Genomic DNA, 25,985 nt, shown 5'->3' with positions numbered 1-25,985 from the left:
TTTATGCCCTTTCTCCAGGAGCTCAGTTCTCGGTAGGACTTCCCTGCTTTGATCATTTCCGACGCGCAGGTGCCCCGACAAATGAAGAAAACTTCTCAAAAAGAAAGACGTCTTTCACTCGAGTTATTTTTTCCCCACACACACACAGCAGAGCCAAAAACATCCATGGCAAAAGTCTGGTTGTGTTTTTTCCCCCCCAACAAGTAAGAAACAGAGAATGGCTGTCGGGCCATCGGATGAAAGACGAAAATCCCTTTGGCTAACAACTGGCGGTGTGTTTGTGTGTGTGTGCCGCTATCTCATTCCTGCGGTTGCGAGGATTTGTGGGTTCAAGCTGTTTACAAGTCCTTGACAGTTCCTATAAACTTGGAAAACGAAGCAGGGTGGAGGGGGTGGGGGGAGGAAACCCCGTTAGCCAAACCAGCCAGGATCTGGTATTCACACAATAAGTAAATCTTCAGAGAAACAGACCGAGGATGGAGCTTGGAGACGTCCCACAGACCTGGGAAGGTTCACGCTGGCGTCGGCAGTCTTGACAGGCAAGGTCCTCTGTGTAGGACGAGGGGGCAGAAGGAGCGTGGGTGGGCCTGTCACAGGAGTGGGCATTATTTAGTGCCACCGTTTATAGGCTGGAGTGACTCACCAGCCCGGTCTTTACTGGGAGGGTAGGAGATGCCCTCTCTAAATTAAACCCCACAATCCCCCGTAACCTCTAAAATAAAAAAGTTCTGACTTGCTCTGAAGAAGTGTCAACTCTTAGAAGCTGTGGGCTCCTTGGGTCTCTCTGAGCTTGCAGGCTTTCTTGCAGATGTTTCGGGACCCAAACTAGGTCACATCATCAGGAATGAAACATCTGCAAGAAAACCACCCAGCTCAGAGAGCACCAAGGACCCCACGATCCTCCTCCTCCTCCCCTTCCTTCTTCTCCTCCAGTCCACAAATCCCTCTCCCTTCCAGCCCTGATGATGTAACCTAGTTGGGTAATGAAACGTCTCCAAGAAATCCACCAAGCTCAGAGAGCACCAAAGACCCCACACAGTCCTTCTCCTCCACTTCACAACCCCCTCTCCCTTCCAGCCCTGATGATGTAACCTAGTTGGGTAATGAAACGTCTCCAAGAAATCCACCAAGCTCAGAGAGCACCAAGGACCCCACAATCCTTCTCCTCCTCCTCTCAAACTCCACTTCCTTCTAGCACTGATGATGTAACCTAGTTGGGTAATGAAATGTCTGCAAGAAAAGCATCAAGATCAGAGACCACCAAGGACCACACAGTCGCCCTCCTCCTCCTCCACTTCACAAATCCCTCTCTCTTCTAGCACTGATGTTGTAACCTAGTTGGGTCATGAAACATGACCCTCATTTCAGCCCTGAGCTACAAATATTCTCCTTTACTGAGAGCACGGTTAACATCACAAAGGCCAGCAACTCGGGAATGCCTGAGTAGAGAAAGGTCATCAGATGGTGATGAGGTATCACATGGAGAGGAGAAGGACTAACCAGGCCTGCGGAATATCAAACGCAAGAGAAAAAAGGCAGCTTTGATGATGCGGTAAAGTGACTTTAAATCCAGGGCCCCTTTTTAGGACCCTCAAAATGCAGAAAAATGAGAACCTGATTTAATTAAATAGCCGAGAGCTACTACAGCTCCTTTAGTAACTGTTCAAAGTTACAACGGCACTGAAATAAATGACTTATTGTAAGCTGGTCCTCACACTTACGAACCGTTGGTGTGATTCAAATTCGGGCGCGTTCGGCAACCAGGATTTATTTAAAATGGCTGCGGCATCCCAGGGTGACGTGACCGCCATTTGCAAACTTCCCAGCTGTCATCCACTAAGCCAAGGGTAGGCCACCTTGGCTCTTTTATGACTCGTGGACTTCAACTCCCAGAATCCCTGAGCCAGCCACGCTGAGGGGAAAGGAAGAGGTTTCCAAGCTGAGCCAGGCTGGCTGAGGAATTCTGGGAGTTGAAGTCCACAAGTCATGAAGGGGCCACAGTTCCCCCACGCTGGCTGAGGAATTCTGGGAGTTGAAGTCCGCGAGTCAGCCAAGCTGAGGGGAAAGGGAGAGGTTTCCAAGCTGAGCCATGCTGGCTCAAGAATTCTGGGAGTTGAAGTCCATGAGTCATAAAAAAGCCAAGGTTGCCTACCCCTGGTTTAGTAAGATTTGTGGACTTCAACTCCCAGAATTCCTGAGCCAGCCGTGCTGAGGGGAAAGGGAGATTTCCAAGCTGAGCCATGCCAGCTCAGGAATTCTGGAAATTGAAGTCCACGAGTCATGAGGGGGCCATAGTTCCCCCATGCTGTCTGAGGAATTCTGGGAGTTGAAGTCCACGAGTCATGAAGGGGCCATAGTTTCCCCACGCTGGCTGAGGAATTCTGGGAGTTGAAGTCCACCAGTCATAAAAGAGCCAAGATGGCACTAAGCAAAATAACTTAACAACTGGAAGGGATCTGCTTAACTTTTGTGGCAAGGTCATAAAAACACCTGCCGCTCACTCAACCACCGCTTCGCTTAACGACTGAAAGTTTAGCTCCGATTTTAGTTGTTTATTCTTGTCCAGAATGCAGAATATTTCCTTTTAAGGCATTTCGAACCTTTGCAGGTTAAAAAGAAAAAAAGAAACAATGGCAGGGTTTTTTTTTTATTTTCCTTCCAGGAAAATATAATTCTTTTGAAAAGGAATCACACCGATCATAAAAATTAAAGGCTTTCTTTCTGCCGTGCATTGGAACAGGACAGATATATCGCTGTCTAAGCTCATTAAGCTCTTTTTTTTATAGATTTCTGATCTACTTTTTAAAAAAAAACAACAACTGGGAAGCAATCAGAGGTTTTTGAGAAAAATATCTTTCTCGATGTCTATGGAGGTTCTCCTTCATCCAGGTCATGGTTGTCCCGAAGGGGTTTTTTTATTCAGGAGGCAAATGGGCTTTCTTACTTTTTCTTTGAAGATGTTTCGCTTCTCATCCAAGAAGGGTAGGGAACGGAAGGAGGTATACTTCCGGAGGTGAAAAATGAACTGGGATTTATTTCCCCCCCCCCAAATCAGACGGCCTGTCCGTCAAAAATTACTCTTTTGTTGGCCAGAAACATGAAAGGCAGGATACAAGTAAAGGAGAGAATAGATGTTGCCCAATTTTCTCGCATTTTAGACCAGCGTTTCTCCGCCTCAGTTACTTTTTAAGATGTGTGGACTTCAACTCCCAGAATTCCCCAGCCAGCGTGGCTGGCTGGGGAATTCTGGGAGTTGAAGTCCACACATCTTAAAAGTTCTGGAGATTGAGAAACGCTGTTTTAGGGGGGCAACTGCCTGAGGATCTTGAAAAAAGATTGAATGGGAAACCAACAGAGGGTTCCAGAGAAGGAGGCTGGACTGCTATGTCCAAAATCATCTCAGAAGAAGCAGAGAACAAAGCAAGGTCATCCTTCCACCGGGATAGCTCAATAGAGACGTCTTTAACCTCCAGGCTGACTTCAGGCTGCGCTCCACAGCAGAAAACATCAATTGGGTATAGGTTGTCCTGCTTGAGCAGAGGGGCTGGACTAGAAGACCTCCAAGGTCCCTTCCAGCTCCCTTCCATTCCATTCTCTATTGTATTCTATTCTATTCCATTCCATTCCATTCCATTCTTTCTCCTATTCTATTCTATTCTATTCTATTCTATTCTATTCCATTCTATTCTATTTTCTATTGCCTATTCTGTTCTGTTCTGTTCTATTCTATTCTATTCTATTCTATTAATTCATTTTCTCTATTCTACTGCTTCTGTTCTATTCATTTTATTCTGTTCATTTTCTCTATTCTATTCTATTCTATTCTATTCTATTCTATTCTATTCTATTCTATTCTATTCTATTCTATTTATATATATATTCTAATTTCCACTTCATTATTCTATTCTATTCTATTCTATTCTATTCTATTCTATTCTATTCTATTCTATTCTATTCCATTCCATTCCATTCTTTCTCCTATTCTATTCTATTCTATTCTATTCTATTCTATTCTATTCTATTCTATTATTCTATTCTATTTTATTATTCTATTCTATTCCATTCCATATTCTATTCTATTCTATTCCATTCCATTTTCTATTCTATTTTATTCTATTCTATTCTATTATTCTATTCTATTCCACTCCATATTCTATTCTATTCCACTCCATATTCTATTCTATTCTATTCTATTCCATTTTCTATTCTATTCTATTCTATTCTATTCTATTCTATTTCTATTCTATTCTATTCTATTCCATTTTCTATTCTATTCTATTCCATTCTATTTTCTATTCTATTCCATTCCATTCCCTATTCTATATTCTATTCCATTCCATATTATTCCATTCTATTCTATTCCATTCCATTCCATTCCATTCCATTCCATTCCATTCCATTCCATTCCATTCCATTCCATTCCATTCCATTCCATTCCATTCCATTCCATTCCATTCTATTCTATTCTATTCTATTCTATTCTATTCTATTCTGGTGAAGCTTACCTTCACCACAACCAAGGTTTGTCTTTTAATACGTCAAATATGAGATATTTCTATTTTGAAGAGTGAGCTACAACAGACAATCGTGAATAAACTGAAAACCTATTTCGTTTTCCTGCGATTCCAGACATCTTTCCTTTGTGGGTAACAGTGGCTCCCTCAAGTTTGAGGTGGGGCAGGTCCCAGCTAAAAACGGCCCGGCGTATATTTTTAGAGCAAGGATTTAACCAAGAAGGCTACTGCATCGTCTCCAGGTCTTCTTGGAAGTTTTACAGCCTCCGAAAAGGCCCTGGGGGATTGACTTGAGACATGCTCCGGGCAGGATGAAAACCAGGGCAGTGATTCATTGGGCTTCCTTCAAAGCTTTTTTAGCATCTGAAGAGCTGAAACCAGCCAGAAGAAATCAACTCAAAATGAGTTGCACCCATCCTGGCTGAATCTCAAAAGCTAAGCAGGATTAAGGCTGGGCTGGTTTTTGGATGGCAAGGAGTTTGTGGGAAGGAGGAGGAGAATAGACTGTGGGGTCCCTGATGCTCTCTTAGCTTGGTTGTCTTCTTGCAGACATTTCATGACCCAACTAGGTAACATCATCAGTGCTAAAAGGGAAGGGGATCTGCTCTCCGTTTATATAGATTTCCTTCTAGCACTGACGTTACCTAGTTCGGTCATGGAAATATCTGCAAAAACAAAAAGCCAAGCTCGGAGGACCCCACAGTCCTTCTCCTCCTCCTCCCACAAACCCCCCTCCCTTCTAGCACTGATGATGTTCCCTAGTTGGGTCCTGCAACGTCTGCAAGAAAACCACCCAGCTCAGAGAGCACCAAGGACCCCCACAGTCATCTAGTCCAACCCCCTGGTCAGGCAGGAAACCCTACACCATTTCAGACAAAATGGCTGTCCAGTCTCTTCTTAAAAACTTCCAGTGTTGCAGCATTCACCGCTTCTGGAGGCAGATACAACAGTACAACTTTCTGTGTTTTAAGATTCCAAAGATTGTACTACATACAGTTTATCTCAACCTCGGACACTTTTAAGACGGGAGGACTTCAACTCCCAGAATTCCCCAGCCGAGCTTGAGAAACACTGAGGTAAACGGTGCAGAAAACAAGCAGCATCTATTCCAAGAACCTCTTCCTAATCAGCCTCAGGAGAATTTATTTTTCTTTCACAGCCCAACTGGGCCCGGCCTTGTGGAAAAAAAAATAATCCAATTTTTTTTTTAAAAAAAAACCATTTTTCTTGTTCTGCTTATCCAGCTGCTTGTTTCCTCCGTTCTGCCTGCTGGCCTTGGGAGAAATATTTAAAACACAGAGCGGCTCCGGTGCTGAGTGATTTTCACGGGTCTTTCCAAACAAAAACCGAGCTGGCAGCTGTCACGGCTGAAAGGCGGCCACCGAAGGGAGTTCTCAAAACCCTGGCAGAAACGGTGTGAAGTTCAGCGATAACTCAGAAAGCATCAAGACATGCATGGTGGGGTTGTTGGGATGTTGGCTTGGGTGTGAATTAGGCATGTTTAGTCTAACAAAGAGTAGACAGAATAGCCGCCTAATAATAATAATAATAATAATAATAATAATAATAATAATGATGATGATGATGATGATGATGATGATGATGATGATGATGATGATGATAATAATAACAAGGAGGAGGAGGAGGAAGAGGAGAAGAAGAAGAAGAAGAAAAAGAAGAAGAAGAAGAAGAAGAAGAAGAAGAAGAAGAAGAAGAAGAAGAAGAAGAAGAAGAAGAAGAAGAAGAAGAAGAAGAAGAAGAAGACGACGACCTTGGAGGTCATCTAGTCCAACCCCCTGCTCAGGCAGGAAACCCTATACCATTTCAGACAAATGGCTGTCCAGTCTCTTCTTTAAAACTTCCAGTGTTGGAGCATTCACAGCTTCTGGAGGCAGGTAGTTGCACTGGTTAATTGTTCTAACTGTCAGGAAGTTTCTCCTCAGTTCTAGGCTGCTTCTCTCTTTGGTTAGTTTCCATCCGTTGCTTCTTGTCCTGCCTTCGGTCACTTTGGAGAATAGCTTGACTCCCTCTTCTTTGGGGCAGCCCCTGAGATACTGGAACACTGCTATCATGTCCCCCCTAGTCCTTCTCTTCATTAAGCTAGACATACCAAATTCCAGCAACCGTTTCTTGTATGTTTTAGCCTCCAGTCCCCTGATCCTCTTTGTTGCTCTTCTCTGCAGTCTTTCCAGAGTCTCAACCACTTTTTTGCATCGTGGTGACCAAAATTGGATGCAGTATTCCAGGTGTGGCCTTACCAAGGCCTTGTAAAGCGGTATTAACACTTCACGTGATCTTGATTCTATCCCTCTTGTTGATGCAGCCTAGCACTGTGTTGGCTCTTTTAGCAGCTGCAGCACACGGCTGGCTCCTATTTAAGCGAATGTCCACTGGGACTCCGAGATCCCTCTTGAAGGGCTGTCGAGAGGGAAGAGGGCCTCAAAGGTTTACCGGCAGTTCTTGAACTGCAACAGGTCATCTAGTGACTGTCCAAAGTTACGACAGCACTGAAAAAAGTGACTTATGACTCCTTTTCACATTTACAAACCGTGCATCATTCCCCATTTGGATCGCGTGATCCAAAGTCAGGCGAAAGTCCTTTCCTGACTTATGATTCTGTAAACGCTTTCCACTCCGGACAATCGCTTGGAGGACATTTGCGAACTTCAGGATTTGGCAACGGCCGGTCCAGAGAAAAAAAGGACTGGGGATGGTGGGGGTGGGGAAACGACACCATAGCAGGATTCCAGGATTTGAGGGGCTGCCGCGAGGAGGAGGGGTTCAATTTATTTCCCAAAGCACCAGAAGGCAAAACGTGAAGAGGAGACAACTGTTCTCACAGTCAGGAAATTCCTCTTTAGTTCCAGGTTGGGTCTTCCTCTGAGTAGCTTCCACCCATCGCTTCAAGTCCTGCCCGCTAGTGCTATGGAGAACAAATTCAGGCCTTCTTCCCGGTGACAGAGTCAACGGCTGCTAACATTGGATGTTTTCGCATTGACAACCGATGGAAATGTAGCCATTTTTCACCTTTCGCTTTTAGGTAGATGATGCTGGGAAGGGGGCATGTTGTGAATGAGAGTCCGGCTAGACATAACAACACTAAACTCAGCGTGGGAATCAAGGTTACTGAGCCCGGAGCTGATAAAAGAATTGGCGGGCTGGAGAGCTGGAACCCAGCTCTCTTCAAGCTAATTGGGGAATGTGATTTATGACGGTTAATTGGAGGAAGGAATTGTGCTTTGATACTAGGTGCCCATGGGGTGGGGGAATTCAGTTTTTGGCTTCGATTAGGTTAGTGCCGATGTTAGCCATTTGCCTGAAATGGTATAGGGTTTCCTGCCTTAGCAGGGGGTTGGACTAGATGACCTGCAAGGTCCCTTCCAACTTCTTCTTCTTCTACTACTAATACTTCTTCTTCTTCTTCTTCTTCTTCTTCTTCTTCTTCTTCTTCTTCTTCTTCTTCTTCTTCTTCTTCTTCTTCTTCTTCTTCTTATTATTATTATTATTATTATTATTATTATTATTATTATGTTTCTCGAAGAAAAGATCCTTTAAGGTAAACAGTGCCTCGAGGTTCTTTTGAAGAGTTGCATCTGTCGGAACCATGACAGACAGCTCAAATATTGGGAGTTGCTGTCAGGTTTCCCCTGCCTAAGCCACAAAAGTGCAGGAAAGAGCAACTCGGATGATTAAAGGCCTGGAAACTAAGACATAGAAAGAGCAGCTGCAGGAGTTGGGTATGGCCAGTCTAGAGAAAAGGAGGAGCAGGGGTGACATGATAGCAGAGTTCCAGGATTTGAGGGGCTGCCCCAAAGAAGAGGAGGGGGGGATCAACTTATCTTCCAAAGCGCCAGGGGATTAACAGAACCGCCCGGCGCAAGTCATCGTAGCTATGACTCCCTGGGCAGATGAGGCCCAGCCAACTCCTGACAGAGGTTAGACCGAAAGGAATCTCCTCCAGACCATCTCCTTCTTTCCCTCCTCCGTGCCAGTGAGTCATCAGCTTCCTTCCCAAGGTCCAAATCTCGGAAAGAACTGCTCTTGCCATCCCAAGGAAGAACTAAAAGATTGGACTTTCAAATTGCTGTGTGTGACTCTTCACGACTCCACGAATCGCAGCACGCCAGCCCCCCACCCCCGTGCCCTCCGCCGTCTTGCAGAGTTGGCTCCAAACTCACGTTTCTACACTTAGAATAGAATAACAACGTTGGAAGGGGCCTTGGGAGGTCTTCTAGTTCAACCCTCTGCTCAGGCAGGAAACCCTATTTACCATTTCAAGCAAACGGCCGTCCAATCTCTTAGAAGCCTCCAGTGATGGAGCACCCACAACATCTGGAGGCAAGCTGTTCCACTGGTTAATCATTCTCACTCCACGGAGTCCTCTCTTCTCATTTGGCGGCCAACATATTTGAGCTTCAGCTTCAGGATCTGTCCTTCCCAAGGACAGTCAGGGTTGACTACCTTTAGGGTCAGCTAATTGGATCTCCTCATGATCTGAGGGACTCTGAAGTGTCTTCTTCAGCACCACAATTCAGGCTGGGGAACCAGTTAGCTAAAACTAAAGGATTTCCTCAATGTCTACGGAGATTCTCAGTCATACAGGTCACGGTTGTCCCCAAGGTGCTTTTTGAAGAGGCAACTGGACTTTCTTGTTTCTCTTTGAAGATGTTTCGCTTCTCACCCAAGAAGATTCTTCAGCTCTGACCGGATGGTGGGGAATGGCAGGATTTACATTCCTTGCAGACAGCTGGTCATTTGTCTTCTTTCAGAGAGCCGTTGAGGCCACTTGGAGGTTTATCTGTGCCGTCAGGGTGACCTGAGTGGTGGAAATGGGCGTGGAGCCTTCTTGGGACTGCGGAAAGGACTGTGTGGTAGACTGTAAACCAGGGGTCTTCAAACGTGGCCCTTTTATGATTTGTGGACTTCAACTCCCAGAATTCCTCAGCCAGGCACGCTGGTTGAGGAATTCTGGGAGTTGAAGTCCACAAGTCATAAAAGGGTCATAGTTCCCTCACGCTGGCTGAGGAAATCTAGGAGTTGAAGTCCACAAGTGATAAAACGGTCATAGTTCCCTCACGCTGGCTGAGGAATTCTGGGAGTTGAAGTCCACAACTCATAAAAGCCCCATGTTTGAAGACCCCTACTGTGGAGCGTCCTTACAGTAGTTCCAAGAAGGCTCCACAGCCATTTGCACCACTCAGGGTGACCCTGAGGTAAACCTCCAAGTGGCCTCAACGACTCTCTAATAGAAGGCAAATGACCAGCTGTCTGCAAGGAATATAAATCCTTCCATTCCCCACTATCCAGTCAGAGCTGAAGAAGCTTCTTGGGCGAGAAGCGAAACGTCTCCCAAGAAAAACAAGAAAGTTCAGTTGCCGCCTGGAAAAGCACTTTTAGGATTTCCTCAATAGAGAAAGGAATTATGTTTGGAAGAGTGAGCGATAAAAGGAATCCAGGCCATCAAAGAACAACGGTGGCTGGATGCCATCAAAGCTGACACCAGCCAGAACATTGAACAACTCAAAGAAGCAGGAGGGCAAGATTGAAATAGAATAGAATAGAATAGAATAGAATAGAATAGAATAGAATAGAATAGAATAGAATAGAATAGAATAGAATAGAATAGAATAGAATAAGAAAGAACAGAACAAAACAGAATAGAGCTGAAAGGGACCTTGGAGGTCTTCTAGTCCAGCCCCTTGCTCCAGCAGGAGAACCTATACCATCTCAGACTAGAATATCTAGTCTCTTCTTAAAAATCTCCAGTGATGGAGCGCCCAGGATTTTAGAGGCAGGCTGTTCCACTGGTTGATTGTCCTCACTGTCAGGAAGTTTCTCCTTAGTTCCAGGCTGCTTCTCTCTTTGATCAGTTTCAAACTGTTGTTTCTCGTCCTTCTCTCTGGTGCTTTGGAGAACAACCTGACCCCCTCTTCTTCTTTGTGGCAGCCCCTCAGATACTGGTATAACTGCTATCATGTCTCCCCTGTTTCTTCTTTTCTTTAGACTAGCCAGACCCAAGTCCCGCAGCCGTTCTTTGTACGTTTTGGTCTCCAGGCCTTGGATCGTCTTAGTTGCTCTTCTCTGATGGACGAGACCTGGCCCAGAGAATTGCCAAGAGTGACTGAATGGATAACATCGCCCTCATCACCAAAGGACTTCCTTGAACCCTGATCAGTTTGAAAAGCCCTGAAGTCCCACCAGGCTCAAGGTTGACTCAGCCTCCCATCCTTCTGAGGGAGGTAAAATGAGGACCCAGATTGTTGGGGGCAATTAAGCTGACTTTGTAATAATGCCGCTTGGGGTGTGTGTGAAAGCCCTAATAAGCAGGCATATACATAGAATGAAGGCTATTGCTAAGCTTGTAAGCCGCCCTGAGTCTTCGGAGAAGGGCGGGATATAAATGGAAATAAAATAAAATAAAATAAAATAAAATAATAAAATAAAATAAAATAAAATAAAATAAAATGCTCTTATAAGTCAAGGACTACCCTGTACTCCATGGAAAGTGGGATCCCTTGGTGGAGCAGTGGGCTAATGCCTCCTTAAGTAACACCAGCTGCCTGCAATTAGTGCAGGTTCAAGTCCCACCAGGCTCAAGGTTGACTCAGCCTTCCATCCTTCCGAGGTAGGTAAAATGAGGACCCAGATTGTTGGGGACAATTAAGCTGACTTTGTAATAATGCCGCTTGGGGTGGGTGTGAAAGCCCTAATAAGCAGGCATATACATAGAATGAAGGCTACTGCTAAGCTTGTAAGCCGCCCTGAGTCTTCGGAGAAGGGCGGGATATAAATGGGATTAAAAAAAAGTTTCTTTTTGTTTTGTGTTGTTTTTTGCACCATCAGCGGACGTGTCTCCAATGCCACATCACTTACCAGGGGCTCTTTTCTGACTCGTGGACTTCAACTCCCAGAATTCCTGAGCCAGCCACACTGAGGGGAAAGAGAGAGGTTTCCAAGCTGAGCCATGCTGGCTGAGGAATTCTGGGAGTTGAAGTCCACCAGTCATGAAGGGGCCATAGTTCCCCCATGCTGGCTGAGGAATTCTGGGAGTTGAAGTTCACGAGTCATGAAGGCGCCATAGTTTCCCCCCCCACACAGTGGCTGATGAATTCTGGGAGTTGAAGTCCACAAGTCATGAAGGGGCCACAGTTGCCCCACGCTGGCTGAGGAATTCTGGGAGTTGAAGTCCGCAAGTCATGAAGGAGCCACAGTTCCCCCACGCTGGCTGAGGAATTCTGGGACTTGAAGTATGCAAGTCATGAAGAGGCCACAGTTCCTCCACTCTGGCTGAGGAATTCTGGGAGTTGAAGTCCACGAGTCATGAAGGGGCCATAGTTCCCCCATGCTGGCTGAGGAATTCTGGGAGTTGAAGTTCACGAGTCATGAAGGGGCCATAGTTCCCCCACGCTGGCTGAGGAATTCTGGGAGTTGAAGTCCGCAAGTCATGAAGGAGCCACAGTTCCCCCACGCTGGCTGAGGAATTCTGGGACTTGAAGTATGCAAGTCATGAAGAGGCCACAGTTCCTCCACTCTGGCTGAGGAATTCTGGGAGTTGAAGTCCACGAGTCATGAAGGGGCCATAGTTCCCCCATGCTGGCTGAGGAATTCTGGGAGTTGAAGTTCACGAGTCATGAAGGGGCCATAGTTTCCCCCCCACACAGTGGCTGAGGAATTCTGGGAGTTGAAGTCCACGAGTCATGAAGGGGCCATAGTTCCCCCATGCTGGCTGAGGAATTCTGGGAGTTGAAGTTCACGAGTCATGAAGGAGCCACAGTTCCCCCATGTTGGCTCAGGAATTCTGGGAGTTGAAGTCCGCAAGTCATAGAAGGCCAAGGTTGCCTACCTCTGACTTAGACGCTTCTCTCCTTTGTTCACCCCCAACACCTTCTTCTGTGCAACCTCAGAGCCCAGAAAAGATTCTGGAAAGTGCCTGAGGGAACCAGCCCCCTCCTTTCCTAACTGCCCTGTGTGAGTTGAAGGCCACAATTTCACACCCAATGTTACAGCCTAAGAGAAAGCAGCAAAAGTCTCCTGTACCAGTCATGACTGGAGCCCTCGGAGCAATAACGAAAGGACTTCTTTGATATCTGGAAATACTGAATTCATACCTTAATTTTACACACACACACACACACACACACAAAGCACCCTGCTTGGGACTGTTTGTTTTGTTAGACGGTGCCTTAATAATCTTAGGTCTTTGGTTAGGAGCTGAATTATTAAGTTTCCACCCGTCTTAAGACTAGGAATAAAACTGTAATGTCCCGCACAAATAAAAGTGCAAAACGCAGCATTATTTGGATACCTTTTTAAGACCATGTAGCAACATCTGCCTATTCCAGATCCTCGGGAAGGACTCACAATAGAAGGATAAAAATGTCGAGCCCAGTCTAAACATGTGGCTGACTGTGCTACGGACTATAAAAATGAAGAACCGCTCTGGGACTTTAGAATTCAAACAGGCAGGCACTTGCCACACGACACCCCAGACTAAACAACTGTGAGTAGGACAGACAATGAAATTGGGATAGTGGACATTTAACAGTACCTGGAGACAGGAGAATAGAGGAGAAAGAACTGGAGAAGAGAATACAAATGGCAAAAGAAAGCTCAGAGGGCACCAGTGGTGATAAGCGCCTTGAGTTCAATCCCAAAACATCTGGAGCACCACTTGAGCACCATCGACATTGACAAAATCCTCACCAGTCAATTGCAAAAAGCAGCTTTACTCTCCCGCCAGGAGACAATTCACTCCATCAAATAACATTTTAGGTTTGTCCTGAATCTTGGGAAGGACTCGAGAGGTGGAGCAAGAGGCCAAAGCCTAGTCTAAACATCTGGCTCACTCTGTAACCAACCACAGTCATAACCGTCGGCATTGACCAAATCCCCATTGGTCAATTGCAAAAGGCAGCTTGACTGGGAACAGCTTCCACCCTGCGAGGAGACAAGACCTTTCACACCGTCAAACAACATCACTCCTTGGGAAGGACTCAACAGGTGGGGCAAGATGCCAAATCCAGTCTAAACATCTGGCCGACTGCGCGATGAACCATAAGAATAACCATCGGTATTGATAAAATCCCCACCGGTTAATTGCAAAAGGCAGCTTGACGTGGAACAGCTGACATCCTCCACTTCTTTGCGGCAGCCCCTCAAATATGGACTACTGCTATCATGTCCCCCCAGGCCATACCCAAATTCTGCAAGCGTTCTACTTCAGTTTTAGCCTTCAGGCCTTTAATCATCTGAGTCGCTCTTCTCTGCTCTTTTGCCAAAGTCTCGACATCTTTGCCAAATCTTAAGGAATCTAGCGAAGCCAAACGACGGCACCAGAGGTTCAACTTCTTAAGATCATTTTCCCCTTATTAAAAAAAAAAAGTTCCCTGATGAAAAAATCCAAAACTCTTAAGAGCAATGTCTGTGGAAATGTCAAGAGCCGGAGGAGATATTGAACAGGCCTTCAAAAAAAAAATTGGGGCGGGGAGGGGGCGAAGCTGCAATTCCTGTTACTGCTCTTCGCTGGTCTTATCAATCGATTACGCAAAACAGTCAAAAATGTCTGACTAGCGATGTGACTAAGCTTCCTTTCAGATAACATTTGATTTTATTTTATTTTTGGTAAAGACTTGTCTCCTTGAAAACTCTTTTTTGACTCATGCAATCTCCATTTCCTGTAGCGACAGCAGGGAATATTTAGAATTTAGGATTACGTTGCGTGCTCTCTGAGCCTGCTGGTTTCCTTGCAGATGTTTCATTACCCAAACTAGGTTACAAAAAAGCAAAATGAGAGCAACCCCGCTCCTTTCCAGCAGTGATGATGTTACCTACTTTGGTAATGAAATGTCTCCAAGAAAACCCCTGAGCTCAGAAAGCATCAAGAATCACAGTCCTTCTCCTCCTCCTCCTCCTCCTATCCGCAAACCCCTCAACGTTCTGGCACTGATGATGTTCCCTAGTTGGGTCATGAAACGTCTGCAAGAAAACCACCCAGCCCAGAGAGCACCAAGGACCCCACAGTCCTATTCCTCCTCCTCCTCCTCCTCCCCACTTCGCAAACCTCACCCCTTCCAGCAATGATGTTGTTGCCTAGTTGGGTCATGAAACGTCTGCAAGAAAACCACCCAGCCCAGATAGCACCAAGGACCCCACAGTCCTATTCCTCCTCCTCCTCCCCACTTCGCAAACCTCACCCCTTCCAGCAATGATGTTGTTGCCTAGTTGGGTCATGAAACGTCTGCAAGAAAACCACCCAGCCCAGATAGCACCAAGGACCCCACAGTCCTATTCCTCCTCCTCCTCCCCACTTCGCAAACCTCACCCCTTCCAGCAATGATGTTGTTGCCTAGTTGGGTCATGAAACGTCTGGAAGAAAACCACCAAGGTTCAAAGAGCACCAAGGACCTTATAGTCTTCCTTCTCCTCCTCCTCTCCACAAATCTCCCTCCCTTCTACCACTGATGATGTTGCCTAGTTGGGTCCTGAAACGTCTGCAAGAAAACCACCCAGCCCAGAGAGCACCAAGGACCCCATAATTCTCCTCCTCCTCCTCTCCAAAAACCCCACTCCCTTCTACTACTGGTGATGTGCCCTAGTTACCCTCTGTTCTCTGTATTATGCAACCCCCTTCACCCCAGAGAATGCTGCAGGGGTGGAGACCCCACACCCTCCCTGCAAAATACCCATTTGGACCCTCTGCAGACAACTGTGTGTGGCTTCTACCTCTGGTTCAACACCTTGCATCGCTCAGCCATAAAATATATAACCGGGGAACCGCTGCGGGAAACTGAGAAAGCTCTGTCCTCATCAAGGCAGGCCTCCAAATTCTCAACTAAGTGTAACTTGCAAAGAAAGAGAAGACTGATAATGTTATAAGCCATCCATCAACCAATGATAGTATATACTCCAGAGAGCGGGAAGCCCAGCCAAGAAGAGTCACATTAAGCTTCTTGTTTAACATGTCTGGATAAATCAGTAAACTCAGAAATTTGGAAATTCGAAGGTGGCTTGTGCTATGGGGGTCGGGCAGGGTGGGAAGGAGACTATTTCAAACCTTAATGTCCACCAGGAGCCAAGGGCTGCTTTGAGAGAGAGAGAGAGAGAGAGAGAGAGAGAGAAAGCCTTTGATATTGCTGCATCAACTTAAAACTAGAAATCTTTCCCAGAAAAATCAACTTTTGCTTCAGGGGTGTTCAAGCTTGGCAACTTTAAGACCTGTGGACTTCAACTCCCAGAATTCCCCTTGGGATCTTTAAGACCTGTGGACTTCAACTCCCAGAATTCCCCTTGGCATCTTTAAGACCTGTGGACTTTAAGACTTGTGGATTTCAAACTCCCAGAATTCCCCTTGGGATCTTTAAGACCTGTGGACTTCAACTCCCAGAATTCCCCTTGGGATCTTTTAAGACCGGTGGATTTCAACTCCCAGAATTCCCCTTGGCATCTTTAAGACCTGTGGACTTTTAAGACTTGTGAACTTCAACTCCTAGAATCCCCCAGCCAGCATGGGCTGCCTGGGGAATTCTGGGAGTTGAAGTCCACAAGTCATAAAATTGTCAAGCTTGAAGACCCCTGGTAAATCAAGTTGCTTGTCTTGTCAAGTCTTCCTGGTGGTTCTTGTCCTGCCTTCAGGGGCTTTGGAGAAGAGCTTGATCCCCTCTTTTTTGTGGCAGCCCCTCAAATATTGGAAGACTGCTATCACGTCACCCCTGGCTCTTCTTTTCCCAAGACTAGACAAACCCAAGTCCTGCAATCCTCCTTCATACACTTTAGCCCCGCTAATCATCTTAGCTGCCCTTCTCTCCGCTAAGTCTCATTAAAACAAGCGCGCTTCAACGAAAGACCTGGCCAAAATCAAAACCTCTTCCAAATTTCTCCTGCATTATTCTTCACTCTACAGGTAATAATAATAATAAAGGAGGAGGAGGAGGAGGAGGAGGAGGAGGAGAAGGAGAAGAAGAAGAAGAAGAAGAAGAAGAAGAAGAAGAAGAAGAAGAAGAAGAAGAAGAAGAAGAAGAAGAAGAAGAAGAAGAAGAAAAAGAAGGAGAAGAAGAAGAAGAAGAAGAAGAAGAAGAAGAAGAAGAAGAAGAAGAAGAAGAAGAAGAAGAAGAAGAAGAAGAAGAAGTAGTAATAGTGGTAGTAGTTGGAAGGGACCTTGGAGGTCATCTAGTGCAACCCCCTGCTCAGGCAGGAAGCCCTATACCGTTTCAGACAAATGGCTGTCTAGTCTTTTCTTAAAAACCTCCAGTGTTGGAGCATCCACAGCTTCTGGAGGCAAGCAGTTCCACTGGTTAATTGTTCTCACTGTCAGGATAGGTTGCTTCTCTGTTCTCGCACCCGACTCCCTGGCCCAAGGCCCCTCACTCACCTTTGGGCAGAGAATCTCGGTCTGCTGGATCATGATCAGGGCCGACGCAATCAGAGCCCCCTGACGCACGTAGTTGACGGGATCGTTTGTCATGGGCTCCAACAAATTAATTGCTTCCTATTGGGTGGGGGTGGGGGGGGGAGAAAAAAGGAGACAAATATTAAAACTGTAATACCTTTTAAGCGCCAGGCTTCATCGCCGCGATGATCCGATTAGGATCTTCAAGCAGGGGGCAGCTGATGAGAGGGACACCCAAAAGGACAACTGCGCGACAGGCGCTTGAGAAGATCAAACTTTTTAATTTCTTGAAAACGAGGCTGGCGGGAGAGTGCTTATTTTCAAGATCACTGGGCTTCAAGGCTTTTATTTTCAATACTGCCGCTCTCAAGCCCACCTCTGAAAAACACCTCCGGTTACCTGTCCTCACTCTTTCCGTGAAGGTTAATTAACGCTTTAATTAAAGAAAGGTAGAGCCAGTTTGGTCTGGTGGGGAAAGCACCAGGTGAGACACCTGGAGACGGTGAGTTCTAGTCCCGCCTTAAGCAGGAAAGCCAGCAGTGTGACTTTGGGCCAATCGCCAGGAGACAGCGAGTTCTAGTACCATCATAGGCAGTAAAGCCAGCTGGGTGACTCTGGTTTAATAAACAGGAGACGGTGAGTTCTAGTCCTGCCCTAGGCATGAAAACCAGCTGGGTGACTTTGGGCCAATTGCCAGGAGATGGTGAGTTCTAGTCCCGCCTTAAGCAGGAAAGGCAGCTGGGTGACTTTGGGCCAATCGCCAGGAGACGGTGAGTTCTAGTCCCGCCTTAAGCATGAAAGGCAGCTGGGTGACTTTGGGATAATCACCAGGAGACGGTGAGTTCTAGTCCCGCCTTAAGCAGGAAAGCCAGCTGGGTGACTTTGGGATAATCGCCAGGAGACGGTGAGTTCTAGTCCCACCTTAAGCATGAAAGGCAGCTGGGTGACTCTGGGCCAATCACCAGGAGACGGTGAGTTCTAGTCCCGCCTTAAGCAGGAAAGGCAGCTGGGTGACTTTGGGATAATCGCCAGGAGATGGTGAGTTCTAGTCCCGCCTTAAGCAGGAAAGGCAGCTGGGTGACTTTGGGATAATCGCCAGGAGACGGTGAGTTCTAGTCCTGCCTTAAGCATGAAAGGCAGCTGGGTGACTCTGGGATAATCGCCAGGAGACGGTGAGTTCTAGTCCCGCCTTAAGCAGGAAAGGCAGCTGGGTGACCTTTGGCCACTGCTTCTCTCTCAGCCCAACCCACCTCAGAGGGCTGTTGTTGTGGGAAAAATAGGAAAGAATGTTCGGTATGTTGGCCACCTTGAGTTATTTGTAAAAATTATAAAGGTGGACCCATCCATCTTCAAAGTTGAGAGACACTGGTCTAGAGCCAGATAATGAACTCATCAGTTAAATAAAACGCAGACAAACGCCACGGGACGTATCAAATTCTTTTCATGGCTTACTTTTTCCCTGCTTGGGCCCTCCCAACAACTTCCTTCTAATTATGCCGTTACCTTTTATAAGCGGGAGTCCGACTGGTGTTCATTTAGGGGTCCTGACCTCAACTCTTGATGCTGTTGTGTGAGCTCACAATTATTTATAGAGGGAGGAGGACGGGAGTGCCACTTGAGTCTAGCTAAAACCTTAACACAATTTCCAGTCTTTTTAAGTTCCAACCTATTAACTCCAGCCTTTGCTGTATGTTGATGCAAGAAGACTGCACTGACATAAAGAGGCCTTCAAGCTCTTTTATTTCCTAAATAAACAATAAAAGTGCAAAACTGCAGCCAGGCAGGTTGTTATCCTGACTGCACAAAGTTACAGAGAGATAAAGCAGACATGGGCTAAATGCTTGAGCTAAACTGTTGCCCATTTTCTGTCCAGTTAAGGGAAATATCGTCAGTGAGAGGAGAACAACATAGTTTCTCGACCCTCTCTAGACTCTGTCCCCCCCCCCAAAAAAGATCTGAATGTCCAGAAGCTGAAGATTTTTCAAGAAACCGCCGAGCCAAAGAATGTGTCTCTTGGATAAATAAAAATTATGGGTTGCAGAAGCAGAGATCGTGTTCTAGAATATAATCCAAGAAAATAACTGGGAAGAATAAGTATGGAGCAAACTTTAAGTCTTCAAACTTGGCCCTTTTATGACTTGCGGACTTCAACTCCCAGAATTCCTCAGCCAGCATGGGGGAAACTATGGCCCCTTCATGACTCGTGGACTTCAACTCCCAGAATTCCTCAGCCAGCGTGGGGGAACTATGGCCCCTTCATGACTTGTGGACTACAACTCCCAGAATTCCTCAGCCAGCGTGGGGGAACTATGGCCCCTTCATGACTTGTGGACTACAACTCCCAGAATTCCTCAGCCAGCGTGGGGGAACTATGGCCCCTTCATGACTTGCGGACTTCAACTCCCAGAATTCCTCAGCCAGCGTGGGGGAACTATGGCCCCTTCATGACTTGCGGACTTCAACTCCCAGAATTCCTCAGCCAGCGTGGGGGAACTATGGCCCCTTCATGACTTGCGGACTTCAACTCCCAGAATTCCTCAGCCAGCGTGGGGGAACTATGGCCCCTTCATGACTTGCGGACTTCAACTCCCAGAATTCCTCAACCAGCGTGGGGGAACTATGGCCCCTTCATGACTTGCGGACTACAACTCCCAGAATTCCTCAGCCAGCGTGGGGGAACTATGGCCCCTTCATGACTTGCGGACTTCAACTCCCAGAATTCCTCAGCCAGCGTGGGGGAACTGTGGCCCCTTCATGACTTGCGGACTACAACTCCCAGAATTCCTCGGCCACCGTAGGGGAACTATGGCCCCTTCATGACTTGCGGACTTCAACTCCCAGAATTCCTCAGCCAGCGTGCCTGGCTGAGGAATTCTGGGAGTTGAAGTCCACAAGTCACAAAAGGGCCAAGTTTGAAGGCCCCTGCTTTCGATCAATATTTCTTACTTGTAGCAACTGTAAGGGGTGAGGACTTCAATTCCCAGAATTCCTCAGCCAGCAGGCACTAGAATTGTATCATTTCTTTAAATTCACCCAACGGAGTTTCTGGGAGCTGTGCCTAAAATACTAAGCAAATAAATTTTGGCTTACAAAGGCCAACTTGGCTGTACAGGTAGTCCTCGACTTACGACCACGATGGTGCCCAAAATTTCTGTTGCTAAGTGAGACATTGATTAAGTGAGTTTTGCCCCATGTGGCCACCTTTCCTGCCGCAGTTTTTAAGTGAATCACTGCAGATGTTTAAGTCAGTAACCTGGTTGTTAAGTGAATCTGGCTTCCCCATTGTCGGAAGGTCACAAAAAGGGATCACATGACCACAGGAAACAGCGGCCGTCATAAATATGAGTCAGCTGCCAAGCGTCTGAACTTTGCTCACGTGACCCTGGGGGAATGCTGCAAACGGTCGTGGGAAAAACGGCCATAAGTCCCTTTTTTCAGGGCTGCTGTAACTTTGAACGGTCACTAAACGAATTGTCATCCTATACATCTGTCTGCCATCTTGCTGTAAGCCGTTGTATATGAGATGGGGGGCAAATATATTTAATAATAATAATAACAACAACAATAAATAATCTGCCTAGCACCTATATGAGGACACAATTGAAAGATATTTAAGTACAACGTAGACCAAGGCTTTTCAACCAGTGGTACGGGTACCGCCTGTGGTACTTTGGCACCTGGCAGGTGGTACGCGACCATCCTTGAAAAGTGGCAGCGGGGGAGGGGAATGAGTTGAACCGGTGGCAGCACCGCACAAGCCTGAGCGAGAGACGGCTGGAGCTGCAGGGCTGTCGGGGCTCAGCGGAAGCGCCAGGATCAGCGCAGGATCCAGCTGGAGCTCAGCACTAATCCTGACGCTTCTGCTAAGGCCAAAAGAAGCGCCGATCAGCTGGAATGTTGCAGCATCTCCAGGGTCTTCTGATTTACATTCAGACGCTTGGCAACTGATTCATATTTATGACGGTCACAGTGTCCCAGGGTCATGTGAAGGGACCAAAACCTGCTGCAACCACCCAGCAGACAGGGACTACCTGTACTTCACTTTTTTTTCTTTTTCTTTTCTTTTCTTTTTTTTTTTAGTCCTCAAGTTTTTGACACCTTGCTAGGCGACTTGTGGTACTCGGATGTCGCCATATCCTGTACCTATCTACCCCCCGTAGATAGGGCTCGCAACTTGGGAGTCCTCCTAGATTCACGGCTCACCCTGGAAGTCCATATAGGAGCTGTGACTAGGGGGGCTTTCGCCCAGGTTCGCCTGGTGCGCCAGTTGCGGCCCTATCTAAGCCGGGATGATCTATGCACGGTCACTCATGCGCTCGTGACCTCTCGACTAGACTACTGCAACGCTCTCTACATGGGGCTGCCCTTGAGGACCACCCGGAAGCTCCAACTGGTACAGAATGCAGCCGCGAGAGTTGTGTTGGGAGTCTCCCGATACTCCCACGTTACACCTTTGCTCCGCGAGCTGCATTGGTTGCCAGTTGTCTTCCGGGTGAGATTCAAGGTTTTGGTAATGGTTTTTAAGGCCCTACATGGCAGGGGTCCGGAGTACCTGAGGGAACACCTGCTGCCGACATCGACTTCCCTCCGCCCTGTGCGTTCCCACAGAGAGGGACTCCTCAGGGTGCCCCCGGTCAGAGAATGTCGACTGGTGGCCCCCAGGGGGAGGGCCTTCTCTGTGGGCGCCCCGGAGCTATGGAATCAGCTACCGGTTGAGCTCCAGACGGCGCCCGACCTTCGCTCCTTCCGACAGGATCTAAAGACCTACTTGTTTGAACAAGCTGGCCTGGCCTGATGAGGGGATTGGGGGGTGGGGGTTTGCTATTGTTATTTTATTAGGTTTCAAAGATGTATTTTAGTATGTGGGCATTTATTTAATCTTGTTTTAACTTTTGTAATTGGTATTTTTATTCTTGCCCTGTTCACCGCCCTGAGTCCTTCGGGAGAAGGGCGGTATAGAAATAGTATTAAATAAATAAATAAATAAATAAAAGTGGCACAATGGGTGAAAAGGTTGAAAAGCCCCGGCATAGACAACCGAAAGATGGTTTCCCAGAAAATTTACAGATGTTATATGTACATTTTGTCATATTCTGTCCCGTCATAGAATGTATGTTAATTTTCTGTTTTTCTTTCTGTCACATAAGGTAATACTAATAGCAGTGCTGTAGCCAGGGAAGTTGAATCATGTCCACTTTTGTTTTTAAATGCACACTTAATAAAAAAATTTCAATTAAAAAACAACAATAAATAATGTTGTGCCAGCTGCTTACATTAAGCCAGCTTGTCTGTCTCCCTGTAGATCTTCTGGCCCATCCTCCCCAAGGCGAAGATGGTCCACAGGGCAGGGCAAGGAGTGCTGTGTTTTGATTCCAAACATCAAAGCTGGGTGACCTTGGGCCAGCCACTTTCTTTCAGCCCTAGGAAGCAGGCAATGGCAACCCGCTTCCAAAACTTTGAAAGAAAATGGCAGGCTAGAAAGCAAAAGACGAGTTCCAGTTCTGCTTTAGCCATGAAAGCCAGCTGGTTAATTTTGGCCCAATCACCAGGAGACGGTGAGTTCTAGTCCTGCCTTCCACATGAAAACTAGCTGGGTGACCTTGAGCCAATTACCAGGAGATTGAGACTTCTAGTCTCACCTTCCACATGAAAGCTGGCTGGGTGATTTTGGGCCAATCAGCAGGAGACTTTGAATTCTAGTCCCGCAGTAGCCATGAAAGCCAGCTGAGTGATTGTGGGCCAATCACAAGAAGACTGGGAGTTCTAGTCCCGTCTTAGCCATGAAAGCCAGCTGAGTGGCTCTGGACCAATCACAAGGAGACTGAGTTCTAGTCCCGCCTTAGCCATGAAAGCCAGCTGGGTGTCTCTGGACCAATCACAAGGAGACTGGGAGTTCTACTCCCGCCTTAGCCATGAAAGCCAGCTGAGTGACTCTGGGCCAATCACAAGGAGACTGGGAGTTCTAGTCCCGTCTTAGCCATGAAAGCCAGCTGAGTGACTCTGGGCCAATCACAAGGAGACTGTGAGTTCTAGTCCCACCTTAGCCATGAAAGCCAGCTGAGTGACTCTGGGCCAATCACAAGGAGACTGTGAGTTCTAGTCCCGCCTTAGCCATGAAAGCCAGCTGAGTTGCTCTGGGCCAATCCCAAGGAGACTGGGAGTTTTAGTCCCGCCTTAGCCATGAAAGCCAGCTGAGTGACTCTGGGCCAATCCCAAGGAGACGGTGAGTTCTAGTCCCGCCTTAGCCATGAAAGCCAGCTGAGTGACTCTGGGCCAATCACAAGGAGACTGTGAGTTCTAGTCCTGCCTTAGGCTTGAAAACCAGCTGGAAGACTTTGGGCCAATCCCTTCTTCTCTCAGCTCAACCCACCTCACAGATTTATTGTTACGGGCACATAGGAGGAAAAAGGGGGTGTTGGATATGTTCCCCACCTTGAGTGATTTCTATAGATAATAAAAGTGGGATATAAATAAAGAAGAACAAGAATTTGGCTACATGTGGCCTTACCTTGTTTCCTGTACCAGCACAGCAGATCCCCAAGGCCATAGCTGCTCCATAGCGGACATGCGGGTTGTAGCTTTCGGACAACAAGGAAACGACACTTGGACATTGTTCAGGAGTCCTGGACAGGAAAAACCAAGACAATAATGAAGTTTTTACTGAAGAAAAGCCGAGGATCGTTATCTTTACGAGCTGAATAAAAAGCCTCGCCACCCCAAAGAGTGACACACGCAAAGTATCCCAAAGGTGCTTTTTTTCTTCTTCACGAGGCAACTGGGCTGTGTTTTTCTTCGGAGACATTTTGCTTCTTATCCCAAGAAGCTTCCTCAGCTCTGGGGGAATGGGAGGATTTATACTCCTTACAGACAGCTGGTCATTTGCCTCCTTTTTTAGAGAGTCGTTGAGGCCACTTGGAGGCTTAATCTGTGCCCTCAGGGCCACTTGAGTGGTGCAAATGGGTGTGGAGCCTTCTTGCAGAAAGGACTGTGCTGTAGACTGGACAACATCATCCATCTCTAGTCCGCAACACAATTCCTTTCAGCAGTTCCAAGAAGGCTCCACACCCATTTGCACTACTCAGGTGACCCTGAGGGCACAGATTAAGCCTCCGAGTGGCCTCAACGTCTCTCTAAAAGAATGCAAATGACCGGCTCTCTGCAAGGAGTATAAATCCTTCCATTCCACACCATCTAATCAGAGCTGAGGAAGCTTCTTGGACGAGAAGCGAAACATCCTCAATAAACCCCAAGAAAGTCCAGTTGCCTCATGAAAAAACACCTTTCGGATAACTATGACCTGGATCGGGGGTCCCCAACCGGTACCGTGGACCAGTACTGGTCCGTGGCATGCCAGCGACCGGTCTGCACAAACAAGCAAAGCCTCATCCGCGGGATGCAGGCAGCACACAAAACCACGCACCCTCCGGTCCGCGGAAAAACCTCTTTCCACAAAACCGGTCCCTGGTGCCCAAACGGTTGGAGACCTGAATGCCTGAGACTCTCCATATAGACAAAGACAAATCTTGGGTTTTTCCTGCTGCCTCTTTGACTAGGACCTCTGAGTAGTCGTGTAAATAAGGAGGTGAAGAGGATCAGCCTTGACAAGCTGAAATGGATTCTCACTCCTCAAGGCAGCTGCAGGTATGAAGACTGTAAACGCTGCCCCGGACGCAGCCATTTGTCACCTTCTTCTCAAACAAAGTTCACAAGTCGGCAAAAAAGAAGAAGAAGGGGAAAAAAAAAAAGAAATCTGCTCTAAACACGGAAAGTGACAGAGCCTTGAATAAATGAACCCAAACGTTAAAAGGAGAAACGCATTTTTAAGGCCCGGATGCCAACCCCGCTTGGTACTGCCTGGGCATTTGTTCAAGGAGCAGATTCCTAGAAAAAGATTTTAATGGTCTCGATCTTTCTCTTTTTCTTTCTTTCTTTCTTTCTCTCTCTTTCTTTCTTTCTTTCTCTTTCTTTCTTTCTTTCCTTCTTTCCTTTCCTTCCTTCCTTCTCTTTCTTTCTTTCTTTCTTTCTTTCTTTCTTTCTTTCTTTCTTTCTTTCTTTCTTTCTTTCTTTCTTTCTTCTTTCCTTCCTTCCTTCCTTCCTTCCTTCCTTCCTTCCAATCCCCCCTTGAAGGACAAGCTCATCCAGTACAAATGACATCTGCTTGAAATTGTCCCTCTGCTGAGTAGCTAAACCTATCTACTTACAACAGTTCATTTACTGACTGTTCGAAGTTACGACGACATTGGGAGAAAAAATGACTCGCAACCGGGTTTTCGCACTTACGACCTTTGTGGCATCCCCGTGTTCATGTGATTAAAATTTGGGTGCTTGGCGACTTGGTTCATATTTATGACGGTCCTGTGGCAAGAACGGTCGTTAAAAATGGGATGCAGCTTACTTAACCGCTGCCTTGCTTAGCGACGGAAAAAATTGGGCTCCACTGTAAGTTGAGGACTCCCCGTATATGTTATCCATTTAATTTCTGGAGCTGCAGATTGTTGACTTGCATTCGGGATCACTTCTAAAAGGGCCGGACAGAGCACCAAAGAAAAATAAAAGGATTTTGGATGTTTTAATGATAGAAGTTAGGAATATATAAAATAGTTCCTCTTGGGGGTTTTTTCTCCCCTTTGTGCATTCCATATTAGGCCTGTAATTATTTTGTCTAAGTGGATTGTCAGTTTAGCACAGTGCTAGGCCACACACAATGTCTCCAGCACAGGGTGATGGATGCAACTCATACCTCTGGGGCTTACTTAACAAAAACCACCGTGAAAATTGTGCTTGAGTGTGTTATTAGGTTGCCAGTTTCTTCCTTTAAAGTTCAGCGCGAACCTAGTTAAGTTTACAAGTGGGAGAAAAACTGATCCACAGAGCCTCTCTCTCAGAAGTGTGAAAAAATAAATCAATAAAAATAAAATAAATAATTAAAAAATAAATAAATAAAGAGAAGGACGAGGGGGGACAGGAGAGCAGTGCTCCAGTATCTCAGGGGCTGCCCCAAAGAAGAGGCAGTCAAGCTATTCTCCAAAGCGCCCCAAGGCAGAACAAGAAGCAACGGATGGAAACTCATCAAGGAGAGAAGCAAG

At 46.6% G+C, this 25,985-nt stretch overlaps 1 protein-coding gene across 1 annotated transcript in view; it reads right to left on the bottom strand.

Moving 5' to 3' along the window:
• PSMD1 (proteasome 26S subunit, non-ATPase 1) overlaps positions 1–25,985 on the bottom strand; it is a gene marked incomplete at its 5' end in the record, with an annotated part of 138,199 nt that overhangs the window by 28,227 nt on the left and 83,987 nt on the right. Inside the window, 2 exons of the mRNA XM_083364856.1 lie at positions 16,882–16,998; positions 23,408–23,522. Of these exons, the coding sequence (XP_083220982.1) occupies positions 16,882–16,998; positions 23,408–23,522 (232 nt within the window). The remainder of the gene's footprint in view (positions 1–16,881; positions 16,999–23,407; positions 23,523–25,985) is intronic.

The sequence above is a fragment of the Vipera ursinii genome (assembly GCF_947247035.1).
Source record: "Vipera ursinii genome assembly, chromosome: 5".
Lineage (NCBI taxonomy): Eukaryota > Metazoa > Chordata > Lepidosauria > Squamata > Viperidae > Vipera > Vipera ursinii.
Note: the sequence above shows the minus strand (reverse complement) of the source record. Positions and strands in the feature narration are given on the sequence as shown.